This window comes from Chelonoidis abingdonii, chromosome 9 (genome assembly GCF_003597395.2).
Source record: "Chelonoidis abingdonii isolate Lonesome George chromosome 9, CheloAbing_2.0, whole genome shotgun sequence".
NCBI classification, from domain to species: Eukaryota; Metazoa; Chordata; order Testudines; family Testudinidae; genus Chelonoidis; species Chelonoidis abingdonii.
The window spans coordinates 54,584,775-54,608,156 of NC_133777.1; the positions used below are offsets into that span (position 1 = coordinate 54,584,775).

Here is a 23,382-nt window from a genome sequence, read left to right on the forward strand (position 1 = left end):
CTGGATGGCCAGAAAGCAGCGGTTATTGGCCAGGCACCCAGCTCTGAAGGCAGCACCCCGCCAGCAACAGTGCAGAAGGGAGGCAATACCATACCGTGCCACCCTTACTTCTACACTGCTGCCTTCAGAGCAGGGCGGCCAGAGAATAGTGGCTGCTGACTAAGGGCCCAGCTCTACCTGCAGAGTTGGGCTCCCGGCCTACAGCCACCGTTCTCCAACTGCCCAGTTCTGAAGGCAGTGTTGCCACTAGCAGCAGCGCAGAGGTAAGGGAAGCAGTACCACAACCCATCCCCCCAATAGGCTTGTGACTCCCCACACAATCCCTTTTGGGTCAGGGCCCCTACAATTATAACACTGTGAAAATTTAGATTTAAATAGCTGAAATCATGAAATTTACAATTTTTAAAATCTTTTGACTGTGAAATTGACCAAAATGGCCCATGAATTTGGTAGGGCCCTATTTATAGGGGAAAAAAACCCCAACTTCTTATGTTGTCACATCCATCCATGAAAGTGCAGGGAACAATCTCCATGAGAGAATGTATCAGTTATTAATCTGATCTGATACCTTACCTAACATAAATATGGTAGAAGAATAGTGACATGGAAACCAGCAACAGATTTGGGTTTGATTTTTATATTTGCTCACAAGTAAAGATTTTCAAACATAAAACTACAGACCTATAAGTAGGTTTTGAGCAGTGTTTGGAATTTAACACCCCGAATGATGGATCTCCACTTTCGTTCAGTATAATGTCCCAGCATAACAGGTATAGAGCTCCTTGAACTACAGGGCTCAGTCTCAGGAGACTGGCAAAATTCCAAGAGTATTCATGAATATTCTACTATAGCAGAGTATATTGTGCTAGGCAGGACTCTTACCTTCCATAAATGGTAATAAGTCTTTTGTTCCAAATAAGCTCACTGTGCCCCAGGCTGGCTGTCTTCAATACTTGGACACGTGACTCAGTGGAAAATCCAGCCTACAGGCAATCTTTTTTTTCTGTTCTGAAGATGCCAATAGGAAGTGATCAAATAACTGAGGTGACCAGATCTTAAGTGTGGAACATGGGGATGACATGGTTGGAGGGATGTTTCAAACTGAGGTGCACCAGCAATGGTTTGACTGGCATTCAACGAGGTTTATAAAGGACATGAGGGCAGAGAAATTAAAAAGGTATCCCTGTGCACTTCTCAACAAAGCAATGCCCATCCAACTTGTTCTTTAATGCCACCTTCCCAGAGTAAAAATGGGGATGTACAATTAAGGTAAGAAATGAGTATTTACCATCTATGTGCTTTTGCTATTTTTTTCAAGTCTCAGCCTCTTCTGCCATTTTGCAGTCTGTATCTGCACACCCAGTTCTTCCTTATTTAAACCATCTCGCGCCCTGAGGTATATTATAATTATTTGATTACTAAACATATATATGATGGTAGTGCCTGTAGGCCCCAATATATGTTAGGGCCCATGGTGCTAACCTCTGTACAAAACACACAAGATAATATGGTCACCACCCTCAGGACCTTACCTTATTAATTGCTCTTCTTTTGTCTCTGTGCTCTGTCATATTTGTCTTCATCTTTGTCTTCTTTTTCCTTTTTTCACTTTTCTGTGCTCATTCCTCTTTTCCTCCACACCTTTAAATCCATTCTCCCCTCCTCCTTCCTCCGTATCTCTCCTCATTCTTACTTGTTTATTCCCAGTTCTATATTGACCCTCCTCCTTGCCCTGAAACATTTTTTGCACCCTTCCACCCTTGCCTTGGCAACCTGGGGAGGGGAGGAGGGGGGGGAAGAAGTGAAGTGAAACTGGCTGGGTTAGCCCTGCCTCAATATGGTGGCAATGTGCTGAGCTCCTTATAAATCTAGCCACTCACAGTATAATCATCTGAGTTTATGATTCTGTATTGATCTGAATCTCTGGTTGCACTTGCCCTAGAAAAGTTTGTACCCATTTTTAGCAACAGTGCAGCTGCACTGTTAGACATGATAAATGCGTTAGTGTAAACAGTGCTCAGGAACTTTTACACAACATTATGAAAACCTACTTATGTGAAAGGAAGCTAGCTCGTCAGGTTTCATGACATGGTGGCAAATACGCCTGAGCCCATCTATACTAGCGTTTTTATCCTGTTGAGAGCAATGCTGCAGTGCAGTAGCTGCAGACTACAAACAAAACAATTTTCTTGCATAAACAAGACCTGTGTGGGAGAACTACCTCAAAGTCTCTGGTGGGCAAGGTACATTACTTCACTGGGAAGATTTTTTAAAGGGTGGAGGATAGTGTGGGCATAGGTCAGTGTCCTAGTGGGAACTATGTGTGTGGTCAGAAAAATGTAGCTTCTGTAAAGGTTTATGATTAATATAGCAATGGCATAAGTGTTTTAGCTAGCCATCTAAAATAGCTGAAGTCCAAAGTCTCAAAGCACCTTCTAAATGTGAGTTAACTTTAAGTTAAATTAGCTATGACTTAGTGCTGAGTACCCTCATGTTCCTTGGACTTCAAAAGTATACACTGAGGCTCTGCAGTTCTAAAAAATTAGACCACTTATTTCCAGACAGGGTTTAGGTGCCTAACTTTTGGGACCCAAATTTGATAATTTTGGCATAAGTGTCACATAATCCTTCTGATGCAGGTATTCTCTCAATTTTACCAATGAGAAAGCTGAACTGACTTGCCCAAGAACGCAGAGTCAGCATCGGAAGTGCAATAGAACAGATATCCTAATTTTCAGACTCAGTTCTAGTCACCAGCCAATTCAGCACAGTCTTCCTTTTCCTCCCCCCTAAGAAAGGAATGTGATAATGATGACCTTTTGCCTACCCTCCTGTACTTGTTTTTCTCCTTTCCTCAAAATGCAATAGTATAATTTTTTCATGCAGTAGGAAGACATTTTGAGTGCAACTGCTGATCCACTGAAATATCTTAATTTTTTTATTTTTCAAGTACGTGGCTATTTTAAAAATTATAACCTTGATGTTTCTACATATTGAGATGATTTTCCTTTCCATGGAAAAGAGCCTATCCTCTTTTAAGAATAGTTACACCCATTTCTGAAGGACCGATCAAAATGCTTTATGGATGCATTTATTTAATTTGTCTAGAATAGTGAATTCCCTGACTGGAGCATGAACCACAACTCTTTTTTTCCAGTGGTGTGGTTTTTTTGTTTTTGTGTGTGTTTTTGAGGTGTGGGGGGGAGACAGGGACACTTCATCCTTCGGAAAATGCTTTTGTGAAGAAGTGCGACTTGCCCCATGTCTTGAACGTGTACAGCACTAACCTCAGCTGAGCCTCCAGCTTCTAGAGGTGAAGGACTGATACACTGCTTTTTTTTTATTGTTTTGCTAAACATTTATAATTTGATTTATTAAATTGAGGTGTAGTATAGGGAATAATTTCTCACTGGCATGATAAGCTCTGAGACTTCTTACTGCTTTTGAGTCAGAAAGTCCCCTGGGGCTTGGGTAGGTTCTGAGAGTAGGGCACAAAGAGCCAGATCCTCCAATGTATTTAGGTACCTCATTCTCCCTGATTTTGATGGGAGATAAGTGTCTTCATCTATGTGAGGATTGGAGCCGGTGTCTGACTCCTAGCTACCTGCCCTTGGAACTACTATGCCCCCTCACTAGCCATAGGTGCTGAAACTAGGGGTGCACTTGCACCCCCTGGCTTGAAGTGGTTTCCAGCATTTACAGGGGTTACAGTTTGGTTCAAGGGCTGTCAGCACTCCCCCTATACAACTGGTTCCATCAACCGGCCACCGGAGTACCTGAGCCCCCCACTCTCCCCTCTATGTGGGGAGGGGCCCTTTTTAACAGACCCCAGCGGCCAAGGCCGAGCACTGCAGTGTGAGTTTGGTGCCTAACCCCCAGTGCAGCCCAGGGGCATCAAGTGCCTCAACCCCTGTCAAACGGGCCCCGTGGGGCGCGCCCAGCTCGCACAGGAAGGCTGGGGCGGAGCAGTGCCTTGAGCGTGGCAGGCTCGCAGCCCAGCCTTCCTCCTCCGGCAGCTGCCCGGCCCCACCCCCGCTAGAGCGCGCACCGCCGTAGGCCTGCCTATGGGCTGCATCCTGGAGGTAGGCAGCCGATTACCACCCCCGCACTCTGCGCCTCGCTTCACAGCAGCGTTTTTCCAGCGGCCCGAGGGGGTTCTTTCGGAACTCACTACGCATGCGCCTAATTTGCAACGCCCCGGGCCGTTCCCCTTCCCAGTGGGTCGTATGACCCGCCGCTCTCCGGCCTCTGTTTCTGGTTTCTCCCATCGCCTCTCCCATCCGGTTCCGGGTCAGGGCGGTGGTGGGGCGGGAGGCGCTGGGGTCTCTCCGCTGCCCTGGCCGCTTGGGAAGATTCATTCCCCGTTAGGTACGTCCCGCTGCCGGAGCGGAGGGAGCCAGGGGGTGGGAGACCCCACTGTGGCTGAGGAGGGGCTGGCTGGGGGGGTGGGCCGTGGAGCGGGGGAGGCCAGTTGCTGGCTCTTTGTGGAGGGAGGGGGCGAGGACGGAAGGGGAGAGGTGCCGCCTGAGAGGTGTGACTGAGTCGGGGAGGCGCTGGGGCGGCTGGAGATCCCCTTGCTCATTGCTCGAGGGCGGCTGCGTTCTTTGGTTCTACCCCCAGCAGGGGGGAAGGGGTTGGGGGGGGTGTTACTCTGTCTCTGGCAGGCAGCTCAGTAGCCTGTGGCCACGGTTCAGTTGGGCTGCCCAGGCTCTTTGTTGGGTGCCTTCTCGGTAAGCGTTTTGAAGGTGGGCATTGGCCTTCGATGTGCTTTTACAATAACGTGAACGTTAAACTACTGTATGATGGTGCAGTAATGATGTGTCTAACAAACTCTCAAAAGCAAAGCTGTTATCTGCACTAGAACATTAGTTAGGTTTAGCCAGTGGCGTTTTGCTTTGCAGATTCAGAAGTCATGCTATCCTGCTCGGTCTTACTCTGCTCTTGTGAGTAGGTTTGATTGAAACGTGCAAAAATCATACTCTGAAATGATGTGGAGTATGTTTTTTAAATTACTGTCAATTCAAGGGATAGCAGCAGGCAGAACAGAAGGATATCACAAAGTCCGGAGTCAGTGGTCAGTATTTTACTATCATATGAACAGACAACTCCCTATTCCCAAAATGTAGTTGTTGAGAATAGGAACAGCTTCTAGTGGCTACCCTGCAGAAAAGAGGAAATTTGTTAATCTTGAACTTCCTTTTTTGTCACTCTTTTCTCTCCCTCTCTCTCACTCACACACACACACATATATCCTGGGTTGATTGCTAGTTTAAAATAGGTAAATGTTGGCTGCCTCAATTTTTGTAGTAACTCAGGTTCTGAATATTTAGGTGGATACACCACATTAAATTACAGGAAATACACTGAACCCACCTCGCTATTTGGCACCCTGAATACTAAATTCACTTGCATTTTTTCAAACTTCAACTGAATGGTTACGTTCCTGCTTTCTATGCAGAGCTGCAATAGAAATTGCTCAAAACCTGAAAGTTATAAATGTCAATGGCCTTGTATTAATGTAGGTTTCCCAAATTTTTTCAGAGACTAGTCTCATGGACCACCTTCTCTTCACTCATGATTTAATGGATTATCCCTCCCATTGTAGATCAGATTACTGTATCCTAGCTAGAACAATTGCATACATCAAATGAAATATGAGGAAAGAAATTAGTGTTAACTTCTAGTGTATTTTAATGCTGGAAACAAGGAGGAGCCAGCACCATGTATCAATCAAGTCTATGTGGATCACAGGTGGGGAACTGCTGGCTGAACTCTAAATCTTCCTTTAAGTGATCATTGTTTGTGTTCAGTCAGGCTATAGATGCAGGGTGACTGCATAACTGAAACAGACACTTAAGATGTTTTTCAATTATGCACAAGTTTCTTCAGTGGAAACTGCCAGGGTAGGTGAGTACATATAACTTGCAATGCTGTCGTCTGTTTTCCAAGTAAAAGTTCTTTGCACTAATGATCTGATAAACGCTAATGATCATTATGTTGATCTAAAGTGATTACTACTAATCTTCTAACAGTATTTTCAGCGTAAAATGTATAAACAATTCCATCTCTTTCAGCATATCTGTGTTTAATCTGGTGCCAAGTCTGTTAATTGCACAGCTGTGTTCCTGTTAGCCACCTTGAATGATTGGTTTATTAAGCAATAGGACATGCTAGGGTGTATGCTTCAAGATGATTATAACACCTTGGGCTATATTATGAGGCACAAAGCCAAAGTGGCTTTGACCAACTTAAAGCAATAACTGCTGTACTGTGCATTACCTGGAGTTCAGTATTGCTATGATGAAATGGAATTTCCTTATCAATGAAAGCTATTTTTAGAGTTGCAAGATGCTTATGAAGCAAGGAATTTTTATTACTTTCTGAGGGGCAGAAAGGACTTGAAATGTAACCATCTTTATGAAGTACTACCTACCTGTTTCGTTTTTTTTTACCTCATGTCACAAACTTAAAAGCAATTCAAACAGGGTTTTGCTCAGGTACAGTAAAACATACAATGATATTTTAATCTGGGTAACTCTTTAGCCACTCGGTTGAATTTGGAAATGCTATTTTTCTAGTCACAGTTCATATGAAAGTGTTAACACTGAAAATAGTGTCATTGTCATTACAAAATGTTTCTATTTTTTTTTTAAAGCAATTTGAACTGAAATTTTGTGCTTAACTGATAAGATAACTAACTTAATGTTCCCACTTAAATGCTGTGGAAAAATATAAAGCAGTGTTTTCTAGATAGCATTAATTATCAAAAGAGATTGGAACTAAAAGTTAACAATTTCTCTAAACTAAGAATAAAACTTTTTATTTGATCATTGGTCCAGGACCAGGACTTAGAAAAACTTACTACACTTGAAGCCACTACTGTTAATCCAGCACACATTCTGTCTTGCTGTGAAGTCACTCTAAAATCACTGGTAGTGTTAGAATGGAATGGATTTACTGTCTCTGAAAGATGGAGTTCAGTCTAACTTGGTGCATAATCATCCTTCAGCATCAAGTTGTTGACAAGATAGTGACTAAGTTCATTAGTGTTTGCTAGGGCTAAAAATGAATGCTCTCTATATGTGGAAAGATAAGACTGTCTAGTTTCTGTTTATGCAATATTTAGTTCTAGCCATATTGGTTCAGAAGATTTATTTTAAAGCTATCACTACTTTCAAGTAATCCTGTATTGATCCAGGACTGAATGTATAAAGTCCTCTTCCTTGTACCACACACCTAATTTTGTACAAATATCTGCTGTTTGCTTGTGAATCTTATCACTTCTGATCATCTTTGGTTTTAACTATAGAACCTATTGTGGTATAGATTCCAAAGAGAGGAAGGACACAACCTCTGTATCAAGGCTTTTGTCTTTTAGTACTTGGATAGGTGTCCGATCTCCAGTTCTATTGATTTCAGCTACTTAACCACAAATCAGGTTAAGCAAGGGCAGTAGGAAGGCAAACTTTACTATATTGGTTTGCTAGTGTATTTGCACCCTGGTCTAAAGGGCCTGCTTCAAACAATGAGATAGTAAGTGGTAGGATGTGAAGACTCAATCTATAGTTGATTTGCTGATACTCCAAACAATGGAACAAACTGATAGATTTTTACAGTGTCAGTGGCTAAGCATTTTTGTCCATGGATTCTGAAAATGGACATTCTAATAACACATTTATATATTTAATTTTGAAACATTAATGCTTCTAACACCTCTATCAAAGAGTAAGAAATTGGATTTTAATGATATTTTCCTGTGCAGAAAATCTGGTTTTGACATCCAAACTTGTGTGCTTTGAGACACCTGGAATATGGAAATCACTGAAAAGCCAAACTTTGGCTCTTGTAAGGGAGCAGAACTGCATACTTGTCATGTGATGTGAATTTCATCTTTTGAAAGTTAGCTACAGTAATGAAGGACAGACATCTATATAGCAAACTCAGGCTATGTCTAGACTACCCGCAGTATCGGCGGGTTAAAATGGATTGCTTGGGGATCGATATATCGCGTCTCATCTAGATGGGATATATCAATCCCCGAGCGTGCTTACATCGATTCCGGAACTCCACCAACCCCAACGGAGTTCCGGAATCGACGGGGAGCCGCGGACATCGATCCCGCGCGGTGAGGACGGGTGAGTAATCCGATCTTAGATATTCGACTTCAGCTACGTTATTCACGTAGCTGAAGTTGCGTATCTAAGATCGATTTCCCCCTGTAGTGTAGACCAGCCCTTAGAGATCAAGCTTAAATTAATTATACAGGTAAAGTGATGAAGAGCGATTGAAAGAAATCAAAGCTCACTGTTCCAAGAAGCTCCCTCTTGCTGGGGGAGGAGTGGATGAGAGCTAGAGAAAAATTGTTGATGTTCTTTTCCGCCCTCCCCCCCACCAGTCTTTCCTTAGAACTTCGACTGACTGAGAGTGAAGTGCATTAACAGGCCATACTAAACATAGCTAAGTTTAATTTAGTTTGTTCTTCTGTTACTGAAATAAAAATATAGGTTGAGATGCTTTGTTAAGGAAGTATGTTAGGAGATAAAATAACATAGTGGGTCCAATACTGTTAGAGGAGCAGGTTGGGGATCATGTACTGAGGATTTTTGTTCAGGACCTGTGCAAGCAGAAATTGTAGTAGTGATCTCTCTCTCATTCTGCTTTGTAAGCATTTGTGAGCAAAGTGTGTCAAATTATTCCATAGCTAATTTGCAAGACAGCAATATTCTGACTTCCTTCAAACTGATGCTGCTTATTACTCCTGTTATATTAGTTTCATGTTCTTGTAGCTTTTGGACAATAGTGCTTTCATGCATGAAGCTTCACTTAGACTGTTTTGTCTATCTTGACTATTTAATCTGAATTAAAGCTGACATTTAGTTGACCCAAAATTGATCTTCCTTTTAATCAGCATATATTTTGCAGACAATCTCTTATGCAGGGCTTGAAATTCTTCTTGTAAATTACTTACAATTGTGTTATACAGTCCTTAAAAATACCTTCTTCTTAAATATAATATAATAATGCTGATAAGAATCCAGTTGCAATCATCTGTCTCCTCCTGCCTAGTTAATAGATCTAGAAAGTTTTTTTTTTGTAGACTAACTTTTAAACTTTACTGCATCTTGAGCAAATACTCAAATCCTATTCATGTTACCTACTTAAGTAATATCTTTTAAGTTTATCCACGTGTCTGATAAAATGTACACACACAGGGATTGCTTGGCCACTGAAATGCAGCAACCTCTGAGATTAAGAATGGTTGTCAGCTGATACAGCATAATCCAAACATGTAGTGAGAGGAAAACTTGCTCAAGGTATTTGGGATTTTAAATGTCAATGCATTATAGACAATCTCTTAAGAGCACCATCTGAAAGTGCCACATTATGAACTGCATGGACATGAGTTTCTCATTTCCTAATCTCCTGTGTTCCTTTTAATTTCTAATCTTTTGTTTTCACATTAAAGCAGTATCTTTCCAGTTTTCTCTCATTACCTTCTTGATTGTTCTTAGTAACTTTTACTCCACACAAAATATTCCCTGCTGGTTGTTACTCTTACACAGCTTTCCCTTTGTATGTAGTCTTCTGTTCTGCAGTCTATATTGAGAAATATTTTGTCTGAGTTAGGTTCTCCAAAAGGGAAATACTCTACAGGAAAGGCCATGTTCAAAATTTACCTGCCCTTATTGATAGGAATGTGTAGTTCCAATCATCTAACTTTCTTTCAATCATTTAACATCTGTCTATTAGAAACATTGATCACTTAATTAACAAGAAGACGCTGATTTGTTAGTGTCCAGTTTCAACATGTAACAGACTAAACCTCGTAAGGAAAATCATTTGACTCAAGCACCAGGAGCTATTCTAAATGAAGTACTTGACTTTTTAGAACTGTAATCAGAAGTTTGTCATGACATGGAGAGGGAATCGTCTGGAGTACACATTTAAGAAACTAGTGTCTCAGATGTAACTGAACTGTGGTGGTAAAGTTGTAGCCAACACAGCTGAATTTCCAGATGAAAGTGAACTGCTATCTTCTAAAGAATTTGCTCATTGGCTAAATGAATCATATAAATATCAGTAATCCTTTGGTCTCACTCTGCAGTTTTGTCTACTTGACATTGCTGTGCTACATAAAATCAGTAGCCCTTAAAAAATAATTGTAGCAAATGTAGAAATTAATTTTGTCATGGGGATTGTTTGTGATTCAAACAGTATCAATTGTTGTATGCCATTCAGGAATGGAGAAGACTGTACATTTTGTTAGTAATTAGATGGTTCTTGTTATCAGTGTAGGAGGGCCATCGCTTCTTGTGTGCCTTTTAATAAGAATTAACAAAACAGTTTTCTGGTGGTTTAGCCCTTTATATTAGTCTGGCTGCTTTTTAGCTGCATGATCAGATTTAAAGTTTATTCTCTATTGTGGTGGTATGTAACTCAAAGTGCAGGCCATCTCTGAAGAGACTTTGAAAATGGCACCTTCCTAATCAATAAATTTGACTCTTGTGCATCTCCTGCTTTCTTCAGTGATAAGTTGTTACTGCTGCATACCCTGTAAAATCAACATAGCTATGAGATTCTGAGCTAGGTTCTTTTTGTGTGCATCACCAGGATTAAGTTTAAGTCCCAAATATTTGGGACTCCTTGTTACTGGTGATATGTGAGCCTGAAAGAACAACACAGCTTGATTTGAATGTCCCAGAGTGAGCTGGCTTTTTAAAAAAAAAATTTTTATCTGAAAAAATGTTCTGATTTTGAGACAATTGTGGAATTCCAATAAACCTTTAAGGCACTCTTCAAAATAGAACTAGACCATAAGAATTTGCTTAATTTTGTCTGAGACAGAAGAGAATAACTGGGAGATTTCTACTGTTTGATCATTTGTGGCAATAGTGGATTGGTGTAATCCAGTTTATTAAGAGCTATTAATATCTTACAATAATACTTGACATCTTTTTTTCAAAACCTAACTGGTGCACAGTTTCCTCACAAGTATTAACTAATTATCAGCAGGACAATTAGGAGACAGTTAGCAAGCAAAATTTATTTGATATAATAATCTTTACAGTTACTAGTACTAATCATTCTCCGTTCATATTCTCATTCTCAGGTGAGTCACTTCAGTGCTGTCTGCCATAAAAGTATTTGGCTGGACACTGTGGGTTGACAAACTTGTGACACTTAAGCAAAGTGTCTCCCTACAAGGTTCAGCCTGCTAGAGCATCTCTCAGGGTTTTTAAGCAAACATGTTGGCACTTGTTAGTAAATTAACTATGTAATATCCAACATCTGGGTCAGATCTAAGGAATAGATGCCATACAGATATGTGGCAAAGCAGTAGATGATTGAAACTGTTTGCAAGTGGCAACGTTATAGGAGATGTTGATCTGACCCTTTCAGACTTTTAGTTCTTTGCAGAGCTTTTTCTAAAGCACCTCTCGTGCAGGTCCTTTACCTTTGTATTGAAAGTATTTTATCTCTGTGGCCTAAATTGTGGAATGACTTTTGTCCAAAGTGGGCACCTGATCTGGATTGATAGTACAAAAATGCTAGGAGCTTATGGAAGCTTCAGTGAGCAGATATTAATTTAAAAATATACAAGTGATATTTGTCCACATTGAAGCAATGTTTGCATTCCTGTTGTGGCTTACAAAACAAGATCAGTTAACATGCAAAAGGAGAGGTAGTTATAAAGATGCAAGAAAATACTCTAAATCAGATATGTTAAATTATTCCTAACTCCTGGCTGTAATCTACAGTTCATCAACATAATCATATATTTATAAAGTTTTATTATATTGTGTATTAGATATAAAGGTTAAAGGCTTCAGCAATCAGTGTCATTATATGTCACCTTTTGACAAAGTCACAGACATCAAAAGTGAGTACAAATCCTAGAAATAAAGATAATCATTTAGTTCCTTTCTTTCTCTCCAGCATTTGAGAGGTGCTGATAAGCTTAATGTGCTTTAGTATTGATGTCTCCTTTTCTTGTTAACTATCAAGAATAAAATCCCTTGAAAGTTTACTTCCTAACAAATAAAATCTAGCAGTTTTCTTCAGGTAAGACTGAATCCTCTACTGTTTTGATTCACTTAGGAACTCTCCCTTTATGAAATCAGAATGACAAGAAATCCTTAGATCAGCTATACAAGAACCTTTTATCTATCTTAACTAGCTTTGACATTAAATTATACAACAGTCAGCTTACTAACATCTGGGAAGAAGTATACAACATTAAAAATGTTGCCCTTGGTTTTCTAAATATGACTTATGATTTATTTACAATCAGTTGTAGAATCTAAAGAAACAGTAGCAAAATAATTAAGTGGATCTAATGGGAGTGCATAAAAAGCTTAGAAATATTACCAAGAGGACTGAAATTGGTACATGAATTCACTGGGCCAAAACTTTTAGTTCAGTTTGATTTATATTATCAGGAATGTCCAAGACACATGAGAATCTTTGTATGGCTTTGCAAAATTACCAAGTTTTCAATGTAACATTTCCCCTCAATTCTCATTTTAGCAATTATCCCTAAAACTGTCAGCTCATCACTAAACTCTGAGGTGTACCAGCTTAATATTTGCATTAGTAATTTTTGATGAAATAGCATGTAAACTTGAAGCATGTGAAGTAAATGCTGTTTTCAGAGATGGAATTGTGGTAAAGATTCTAGAGAAGTCTTAATCATCAGTAGTTAGATTTTTGGTTGATTCTACCACCTCTAACAGAGACGAAATGAAAGGCAGTAAGGGGAGAGGAAGGAACAAGAAAAGCATTATTAAAACTTTGAGTGGGCTATGCTGAGCAATTCCAAGAAATCACTAGCATTACAGGGGATCATGTATTCAATATCAGTTTTCATTTTGCTGAATTAAATCAATAGAATTTCAAAAAGAGGGTGGGGGAAGAGAGAGGGAAATGAAATAAAATTAAGAAAGTCGTGCCTCCAGATTTCCCACATGGTGCCAGTGTCAGGCATCTTCCCGAGGAGCATTTGATGTGACCAATTGCAAGTATTCCCTTCTTTCATATCTCTTTTATTTCCTTCATTCTGCAGTTCTGTAGGCTAAACTCTGCTCTCCCATTTGTGAGGCAGGTCCATATAGGTGTGATTTGAGAGTTAGATTGTGGCTGTGAGAGCAGAATTTTACTATTATTGAAGACTAGGATAACTTCCAAAATCCAGCAGATAGGATCTTATTTAGAACACCAGAAACTGAGACACAGCCCAACAATGTTTCAGAAGGCTAATTTCTTGCTGTATTTTACAACTTGAAACTAAAACAGACAGGCCAAAAAAATACTTATGTTCTTCAGATATACTGTGTGCCTTTCAGGAATGGGCAGGGACATTGATGAGAACTGGTTTTATCTATCAAAAACATAATTGTCCCCTGATCAAATGTTGTCCCCCTTTTCATATCATTCTTCTCTGGCTTTCCTTCATTTAACAAATCAAGCTTGATGCTCTCATCTTTTCTTTAGTTCTCTGCATAATGTTGCCCCAGTTTGTGTATTTGCTGATGTCTCTTTTCCCATTGTTCCCTTTACATGCTTGCTATTCATGCTGTTCTCATTGTTTCCTTCATTTCTTATAACGTGGCTCACAATGTTAGGAACGGTGTGCTAGGATCTCTGTTTTCAGCCAACTAATTCCTGAAAACTGAAGGCCCACAAACACTAACTCGTGACATCATCTCATCTCAATTTAAAAAAAAATAAAATAAACCTCCATTTGATGTATTTAGGTACTTATACTATTCCATTCTTCTCTGAGTATCTCCCAGAACGTCAGATCTTCACAACATCCCTGTGAGATAGACAAGTATATCTGTATTTTAAAAATGGGACACTGAGGCAGAGTAGGTTCTTGCTCAACATCATACATGAAGTTTGTGGCAAAACTGAATGCAGAGCTCATGAACTGTAGTCCAGTGTTTTAACAATAAGGCTGTTCTCTCTCCTAGTGCCTTTCTGTCTGATCATTTACTATCTTACTCTTCTAGGATAGACTGTGCTTTATTTGTCATTTGAGTGTCTAGTGCACTGTCAGTACTTTAAATGCTGTTTTTGCAGGAAGTGAGAGAACATTGCAGTGTTATTAAACATTTTAAAATGTCTTGTCCACAGCTCTTCTCATCTAACACCCTATATCCAAGAGGTTCTGACTCACCAGGAGTTCATATTAGCTATTGAGGCAACACTGAGGATGGAAGGTGTTGAATTTAAGGAAGAGTGGCAAGATGAAGATTTTCCAAGGTGAGAGAGAGTTTCTTTTTATTTGTAAAACTTTTCCAATAATCTGTTTAAACTGAAATCTCTCCTCTTCAGAAACAAAGACTATCCACTGCAGTCTACTTAGCACTTCAACCTGGCCAGCTAGGCATTCATCCTGCCTCTGCAGCATATTTGTGGTTGTATGCTGCTTGGGCAGTATGGCCACTTGCCCTTATGCCTGATGTTAATATGATTTCGTGAACGATTCACTAGCAACATGTTCTTTTAAAACTAATTCTACTAATATAGTACCGCTTAAAGGGTCTCAGCTTAATGGATGAACTTGTCTTTTAATAAGTAGCGAAGGGCTCTTATTGTTAGCAACATGTAAGCAAGGAGAAATATTAGTCTGTGAACTTCCCACATTCATGCAATGAGAACTATACCTTAAAGCTTTAAGGTAACTTTGCATAATTCTGAAGTGCTACATATTCCTACTAAGGCTTTCAAAGACTAAAAAGTATCATGTGCTCAAATGCATTGGGTGGCAATTAAGTTGCAAATCAATTCTGAGCTGTCTACACTTTCAAGCTTTTTGAAAATTCATTAAAACACTTCCAAAACACCCCAGAAAATTCCATAAACTGTACAAGTAGCGAAAAAGACTTAGATATCTATCAGGTCAAATTTTGAGCTTGATCCTTGATATGGTGGTACATCTTCAAATTGGAACTTTCAGGCGTGTTTCAGAATAGGGTAGTACATTTTCCTGAAGTGTGCACTGTGGATAGTTTAAGCTGTTAAGGAGGAAAAATGTATATACTGTTTGTTATAAATTAAAACTTCATCCAACCTTGTTCGTTTTTCTTTTTATTGCTTCATAACAGACTTGGCCCAAGACTTGAAGAAACTTTGTGCTTCACTTTAGCCTCCAATTTTGTGTGGCATGTTGGTTTTAATAGTTAAACTATTCAGTTAAAATATTCTTTTATATAATCTTTTTGCTTCATCTTAGTGTATAGGCATCTCTTTAAGATTGCTTAGATGGAAAATAGGACATTGTGCATTTGTAGCAGGACATAGGGTTTCTAAAGCACCATCTAACTAAATGATTTGCCTCTAAGGCCCTTTTTGTGCTTCATAATAAAATACAAGTTAAGAACTTTTCTGGTCTTGCTTAACTTCTTAAAATATCACATTTTATAATAACATAGAACAGTCCAGTGTTTGCAGTAATAACAGGCAGTAACTACTGGTTTAGTGTGTGGTGGTTGTGTTGTTTTTTTTTTGTTTTTGTTTTTGTTTTTTTTTTTACATCAGTAGGTTAGGCTCACTTGAAAACTGCAAATCACTGTTCAGCCATGGTAATGCTCTGCTTGGCTGATAGCTTGGTTTAGACCACAAACATGTTTAATTTGATTCCAAACCCACAATGTTATTTTTTATAAAGTATGTATATGTGTTGGTCTAAAGATGAATATGGGATTTTTCACTAAATAATTTGCAAGTGTTTCCTGCAACAAGTGTCTTTCTTTCTTCTGGACCAGGCCCCTACCAGAGGATGATAATGTTGAAGCAGATATACTAGCTGTAACTGGCCAACAAGGCCAGCATGGTAAGAACCTCTTATCATAGTAGAAAGTCTTGGGTAAGCAGTGTTCAAATCAGTATATCTGTGTTTGAATACTACCAAAGTTTGTAGTACGGACAAATTGGGTTTGCCGTAATACAGATTGGACCTGGAAGGTGTTGTCTTCACTTCCGCTGTAAACTCAGAGCTTAATACCCATTGCAAATGAACTATTCCATTAGATTTTCCTGATGGCCAGTCTTAAATTCATAGAAGCCAAATAAAGATGAACCATTCTGTCAATTTTAAGAGCTTATCGGGTTCTATTGCACAATTTAGATGTTTCTTAGTCTCATTTTAATATTGACTTCACTGGATGCTAAATTTTAAAGGTGATGTGAAAGGAGGGAGGAAATACAGCTACTTTGGTTTATGTAGTTTTTCTCAACATTCCTGCTTTTACCTTGGGGTTTCCTGGACTATGACAGTCTGCTTTAATTTTGGCATTTCCAGTGCTGGATCAGTCACTTTATTTCATTCCCTGCTTTCAACTGATGTGTCAGTTATGCAGGTATATGCCTTGACCTTTTAAAGCATGCTAAGCATACACCTGCCTAACATCTAGCCTTCCATTTACTGTAGTTTGTCAGCCATTACTCATTATATCATGTTCATATGAAGACTTTTTTCAAAGGCAATAACTTATTTAACTCTTAACTATAATAACGATTTTATTTAATCTGTAAAAGAAGAGACTAGCAGGAGCTAGTTAACACAACAAGTTACATTAAACTAGTCTTTCACGTGTACCCAACTTCAGTACTGTTGTATACTTACGTCGTGTCTAGTGTACTGTTCACTATAAACATTCTTATAAGTATCCTGGACTCCCTCACCAGTTAAGTATGTTGAGTACTGTTTATTTTTCTGTCTGTGCTGTGTAACATAGACTAGGTGAGGGAATATCTTTTATTGGAGCAACTCCTGTTGGTAGAAAGTACAAGTTTTCGAGCTACATGCAGCAATTGGAGTGTGCTTCCTTCCCCAGACCTAAAGAAGAGTTCTGTGAAGGTCGAAAACTTGTACCTTCTACCAACAGGAGTTGCTCTGAGAAAAGATATTACCTCACCTACCTTGTCTCTCTCATATCCTGGGACCAACACAACTACAGCAACACTGCATAAAATGAAAGACTATCATGTGTACACCAGTGGGCACAGATAAGGGACCATCAACAACCTTAACTAGAAAATTCTGGAGATTCAAGCACTGATTCTTGCAACCTTAAAATTCTATTGATGTATTTTGGGGGAGGTGTTTGGAATATTGTTTGTGAGGTGATGAACATTAATGAGACTTTTTTTGTTCTAAGCACTGGATTGTTTTTTTTTCTGATTTGTTATAAACATTTCTACATACTTTGCATTCTACAAATTAAGTAACCTGTCTTTTCTTTTACTCCAAACCCATTAGAAGTGAATGGAAACAAAGTTAGGAAGAAACTAATGGCTCCAGATATTAGCTTAACACTGGATCACAGCGAGGAATCGGTGTTGTCTGATGACTTAAATGAGAGTGGGGAGGTCGATTTGGATGATTTAGATACTCCGTCTGAGAACAGTAATGAGTTTGAATGGGAAGGTAAGGGTTCATTGCTTCTGTCTGGTATTTAAGTAGATGTGTTCTGATGGTTATGTTCAGGTACACAGTATTTCATGTGGGTGAGAGATAGAAGATTTAAAGAATTAGATGTGCATGATGAGAGCTAGCAGGTTCCAAGAATCAGAAGCTTAGAGATGGAAAGTAAACTATTAAGAATCATTAGACACCTAGAGGAAAACTCAATCATGAAGAATAGGCAGCATGGATTTTTAAAGACTGTTGGCCAGAATAGCAAACAAGGGACAGTTTATTTAGTGTGATTGGATTAAACTAAAACCAATACTTTTTTAGGCTAAATATCATAAGCTATGTGAAAGTCATATTAAGTTACAGAATTGTCACTGATGGAGACTTTGTATTTCCAAAACTGGACTGAACAGAATGCTAGAAAATTAACTATAGGGCACACTTCTGAATTGCTTAGGAAATGGACCAGATAATTTTAATAGGTGTCGTTTTTCAAAGGAGAGAAATTAGTTTTATGGGATAGTAATTACTACTATACTTTCTTTCTTTGACTGTTCGGTTGGCCATTATTATTATTTTTTTTTTAATCGATCACTAGTTCATATAAGACAAAAAAGGAGTGTCTACTTTTCCCTTTTTGCAAGAATATAAAAAATTCTTGAAAAGATGTAAACTACCATTTAAAAAATATTTGGGCAACATTTGAAAATTGACATAACACATGATCACTTGGTTTACTAAAGCAAGACAAATGGTCAATAGCTTTTACAGAATTTAATTAACAGTTTGCCTTTCAGTTTCAGAATAGTGGCCATGGAAGGGGCACACATACAGCTTCATTGTACATTAAGGAACTCTTCTGATTGTGCATTTAAAATCTTTAAGATAATAGGAAATTCATTTTCAGTTGAACTTCTAAAGTTCTATTTAACTGGATATGGTTGCTCTAAAATTGGGAAGTAAGTCTCTGATCCCACAGTCTGATACATAGATTCTAGGACTGGAAGAGAGGTTATCGAGGTTATCGAGTCCAGTCCCCTGCCTTCATGGCAGGACCAAATGCTGTCTAGACCATCCCTGATAGACATTTATCTAACCTACTCTTAAATATCTCCAAAGATGGAGATTCCACAACCTCCCTAGGCAATTTATTCTGGTGTTTAACTACCCTGACAGTTAGGAACTTTTCCCTAATGTCCAACCTAAACCTCCCTTGCTGCAGTTTAAGCCCATTGCTTCTTATTCTATCCTTAGAGGCTAAGGTGAAAAAGTTTTCTCCCTCCCCCTCATGACACCATTTTAGATAACTGAAAACTGCTGTCATGTCCCCTCTCAGTCTTCTCTTTTCCAAACTAAACAAACCCAGTTCTTTCAGCCTTCCTTCAGAGGTCATGTTCTCAAGACCTTTAATCATTCTTGTTGCTCTTCTCTGGACCCTCTCCAATTTCTCCATCTTTCTTGAAATGCGGTGCCCAGAACTGGACACAATACTCCAGTTGAGGCCTAACCAGCGCAGAGTAGAGCGGAAGAATGACTTCTCGTGTCTTGTTTACAACACACCTGTTAATGCATCCCAGAGTCACTTTGCTTTTTTTTTGCAACAGCATCACGCTGTTAACTCATATTTAGCTTGTAGTTCATTATAACCCCTAGATCCCTTTCTGCCGTACGCCTTCCTAGACAGTCTTTTCCCATTTTGTATGAGTGAAACTGATTGTTCCTTCCTAAGTGGAGCACTTTGCATTTGTCTGTGTTAAAGTTCATCCTGTTTACCTCAGACCATTTCTCCAATTTGTCCAGATCATTTTGAATTATGACCCTGTCCTCCAAAGCAGTTGCAACTCTTATGCCTGTACCAAACCTCCATTAATTCAATGGTGCTCCGCACAGGTGCAGAAATCCACATGTAAGGATCAGACTGCAGGATTGGGACCTGAATTTAAGTGAATTTTATGTTACTAAAATATGGTTAAATTAAAGGGCATCTTTCAAGAATCCTTTTGTCTGGCATTGAGACTCTTAACAATTTATACAAAAGTTGACAATCATCTATTTCAGTATTCTGATAATTTCTCTTCTTGCTTTAAGCATGTACCTATTAAAATGTCAAGGGAAATTTTAAATTCTTAAACATTGCTAAAAGCTTGTTCCTATTAGATGTATCTATTGTACTGTAAGAGATTAATTCATTCTTGCATAAATAGGAATGCTACTGCATTTAAAATAACAGGACAGAGGAGAGAAAATCCTTTGGCAGGGAAGGTAAGACTAACGTAAACCAGGAAATAATTTTTAAAAAAGCTTAATTTTTTTAAGCATCTTAAGTTTAAATGTGTTGGAAGTGAGAGCAGGAAATATATGGGTGTACACGTGTTGTGGGTTGGCCATATTTTACTGCCTTAGGGAATATGGTTTGGTGTTTATGGATAACTTTATAACATGATTCAGGAAATATTCCAGTTAATTGGTTACAAAAAGTTGCTGAAAAGGGTTTCTGTCTTTTCTTTCTTTAATGCTGCTGTCTTCATTTTCCTGGAAGGATAGTTTCCATTAACAGCTTTGTCTTGGAAACAGACAACTAACATGCAGTAGGTTTTTCTCACTTTTGGTAAGGTCTGTGCAACTAAAATTCAAAGAATCATGATTTTATTAGAAAAATCTTTTCTGAAGATTGCTCTTTTTAGCATAAATTTCAATTATTTTGAACATATGTATTTTTAGCTTTAATTTCTACAAGATTTATTTGCATGTCTGCTTACCAGCTATTATCAATGTATTAAATTATGCTTTACTATGTAAATCTCTGATCAAACAAAACATAATAATTGAAGTTAACCACTTCGTATCTAATTTGGCAGCATTTATGGTAACGAATGTTTAAAAGCATATGTACTTTCCCTAAAAGGCCTTCTACATACTCAGAAATTTAAGTAGTCAGGCAGCTTCATATAAAATACAGCCAAGAGCCCAATATTTATCAGCATACTGTATAGAGACATCTAACACAGTATCTTCTAGTGATGGAACTAAGTCAGGTATTTCTGGTTGATGATATAGAAAGTTATAATAATCCAAACAGAATGAAGTGGTTAACTTGCAATCTGATTGGTACTATCATGTTAAAGATCATCATGGATAATAGGTGTATTTTAATGTTGACAGATGATCTTCCAAAACCAAAAACTACTGAAGTAATGAGAAAAGGATCGCTTCCTGAATACACTGCTGCAGAGGAGAGAGATGATGGGCGACGCTGGCGTATGTTCAGGATTGGAGAACAGGATCACAGGGTAGACATGAAGGCGATTGAACCCTATAAAAAAGTTATCAGCCATGGAGGTAAGGATTAATGACATGGGTTGAGGGGTAGCCCCTACAAATTAGGACACCCAACAAAGTGGGAGGGGGGGCAGACTTAAGTGGTGGTAAGTATTGAGGAATTCCCAGATCTTCCATGTCATGAGCTGCAGTAGCAAGGCATATGGGTATATTAGGGATCTTAGCTTAAAAGAAAGCTACCCTAGTAGCTACCCTACTATTATATTAGGGTAGCTAATATATATTAGGGATGTTGGCTTAAAAGAAAGCTACCCTAGATGAAAACTAATGAAACTTTTGAACTTAAACTTTTTAACTAGTGAAAACCAAAATGGGACCAAAAAAGAGAGGTGAATGCTAAAATAAATTAAAAGAACAAAATGTGTGGAGTATATTTAACTCTTCCGGACTGAACTTGCTGTAGTGACAGACTAGTTATCAGCATTTCAATATGTGGATTGCCAGTTTAACCAGTTTTTTTTAAAATATAGGTTTGGGTGCAGCCTTTGTAGACCCCCATAACAGCTTTTATAGTGTTACAGTCACTGTCCAGTTTAATGTCTGTCTTCCCCTGTGGTGTATGTAAAAATCCATTCAGAAGGGAAATTGACTACATGCAAATAGTGTAAAATACATAAACTAAACATGCTAATAGAAATTAGAGAGCATCTTTCATTTATAGTAAAATTTAGCTATCTGAGTAACAGTAAATTAAAAAAAAAATAGACATGTTTTTATAAAATGGATGGTGTCTTTTTAGCCTTTTTGTGCCTCTTATTTCATCTGTAAAGCACTTTGAAATAGATGATGAAAAAGCACAAAAGTGCAGTGTTTACTATGGTAGAATTTGATCAGTGTAGTTAGACTTCTTCATTACTTTTTACGTTACTTTACTTGCTATTAATTTTTGTTTTCCCTTTTAGGTTATTATGGTGATGGGTTAAATGCTATTGTTGTGTTTGCTGTTTGCTTTATGCCTGAAAGCGGTCAGCCTAACTACAGATACCTAATGGATAATCTATTTAAGTAAGTAGTATTTTTTTGCCATTAAGAATTGTCCAAAAATGTCGTAAATGATCTCATAGTAGAGTTCCATCAGTGCAAAAAGGGCTACCAGCCTCTTCTGTTTTTTACATGAAATTTTATTTTCGGTAAATACCAAAGTAGGCTAAGATATTTAATTTTTTTTCTGTAGCCTTTGAGCCTTTAACAAAATATAAATTCTTTAATTTGTACATTAACTGTCACTCAGTTTTTCATTTGAAAGCTTTTTCCTTACTTGTTGTTACAGATATGTTATTGGCACTTTAGAACTGTTAGTAGCAGAGAACTATATGATAGTTTACTTAAATGGTGCTACAACACGGAGAAAAATGCCAAGTTTAGGCTGGCTCAGGAAATGTTACCAGCAAATTGATAGAAGGTAAGATACCATTGTAATAGAATTTATCTAGAAATCCCTTTATATCACTTTTCTTTCATTATCTGTATTTTGTGAAAATTGTTAATTAGCATATTGTGAATTTAAGTCTGCAAGGCTTTGGATAATGCTGAACCCTGCAACAATTGTCCTGATTCCCACTTGTATGATTTAGGCACTGAAGCTCCAAGGCAGAAATACTGCTGGAGAATGTCATTTAATTTCAAATGAAAATGCTTTTCAAAACTGTGTTTCCATCAATCGTACAATTGCTTTGTGAAATACTACTGAATAAAGGTTTCACAGTGTACTGTATGGTCTTATTTAAAGTGAGCTTCCTGAATAATTTTGCAGGAAAGTTGTCACACTGTTGAACAAGTCAATGTCAACTGTAAAAGGAAAGACTAGTTAGAATGAAAAGGTACTTGTAACCTCTTGGACAGCTATAGTAAGAGGCAGCAAAAAATGCGCTTTTCCAGCTGAACTGTTCCCATGAGTGTTTACAGTAAAAGTCTAAGCAGACCCCATTTGCTGAGCTTGCAGTTAGATTACATTTATCCTAGGGGGGTTGCACAAACGGGGGTGTGGGGAGGGGGGCAGGCAGCGTTTTATACACCAAATCTGGATTTGAAATTTCTTACTGGCTGAAAAGTCTACTTAAATTTAACTTATCTGACAAGTGGATATGCAACTCTGCAACGTAAGATGCCAAAATATTGAAGAAGCTCCCGTTAGCAGTCCATTTCCCCCAAAAAACACATTGGTGTTAGTCTCGCATATCATCATTAAAGCAGCCCTTTTCTACTTTCCTCTCCTTATTGGTCTTTATCTCGTTCATTATACAGATACCCATTTCCCAAGTGAACCTCACCCTTTCCTCTCTTGGAGAGAGGTTGTTAAAACGTGTGGAAGCATGAGTTGTCTATATTGGTCCTTGAGACATACCACTAACATTTGGTCAAAAAACTCTTCACTGGCTAACTTTTTCTTAGTTCTTACTCATCACAGTCTGATATTCCAACTGTCTGTTCATGACAAATTCAGCATAACCTGGTTTTGCTAGTCTTTGTTCAACTTTGGTAGACAAGATGATGACAATGGAGTGTCTGTTCACTAGGAGTTTACTCATTAGATTACATATGACACAGAGAAGTGGCAATTATACAATAACTGAACACTTGTACTTTTTATATAAAATGCATTGCTTTTTTTATTCATTTTG

The 23,382-nt window shown here is 38.4% G+C and overlaps 1 protein-coding gene across 8 annotated transcripts in view; it reads left to right on the forward strand.

The window, feature by feature from the left end:
* Positions 1-4,278: 4,278 nt before the first annotated feature.
* Positions 4,279-23,382, forward strand: part of BNIP2 (BCL2 interacting protein 2) — a 32,505-nt gene continuing 13,401 nt past the window's right edge. For 3 of the 8 annotated variants that reach the window (XR_012656543.1, XM_075069565.1, XM_032798533.2), the window contains exons 1-7: positions 11,810-11,881; positions 14,137-14,265; positions 15,771-15,838; positions 17,267-17,434; positions 20,585-20,761; positions 21,664-21,766; positions 22,032-22,163. Coding sequence is in view for 7 of the 8 variants with exons in the window: in XM_075069565.1 (XP_074925666.1) it covers positions 14,216-14,265; positions 15,771-15,838; positions 17,267-17,434; positions 20,585-20,761; positions 21,664-21,766; positions 22,032-22,163 (698 nt within the window). In the remaining variant the exon portion in view is untranslated. Of the gene's footprint in view, positions 4,369-5,880; positions 5,908-11,809; positions 11,882-14,136; positions 14,266-15,770; positions 15,839-17,266; positions 17,435-20,584; positions 20,762-21,663; positions 21,767-22,031; positions 22,164-23,382 lie in introns of those variants that run through there. The other 5 variants (XM_032798532.2, XM_075069566.1, XM_032798537.2 and 2 more) reach the window with 4 other exon arrangements.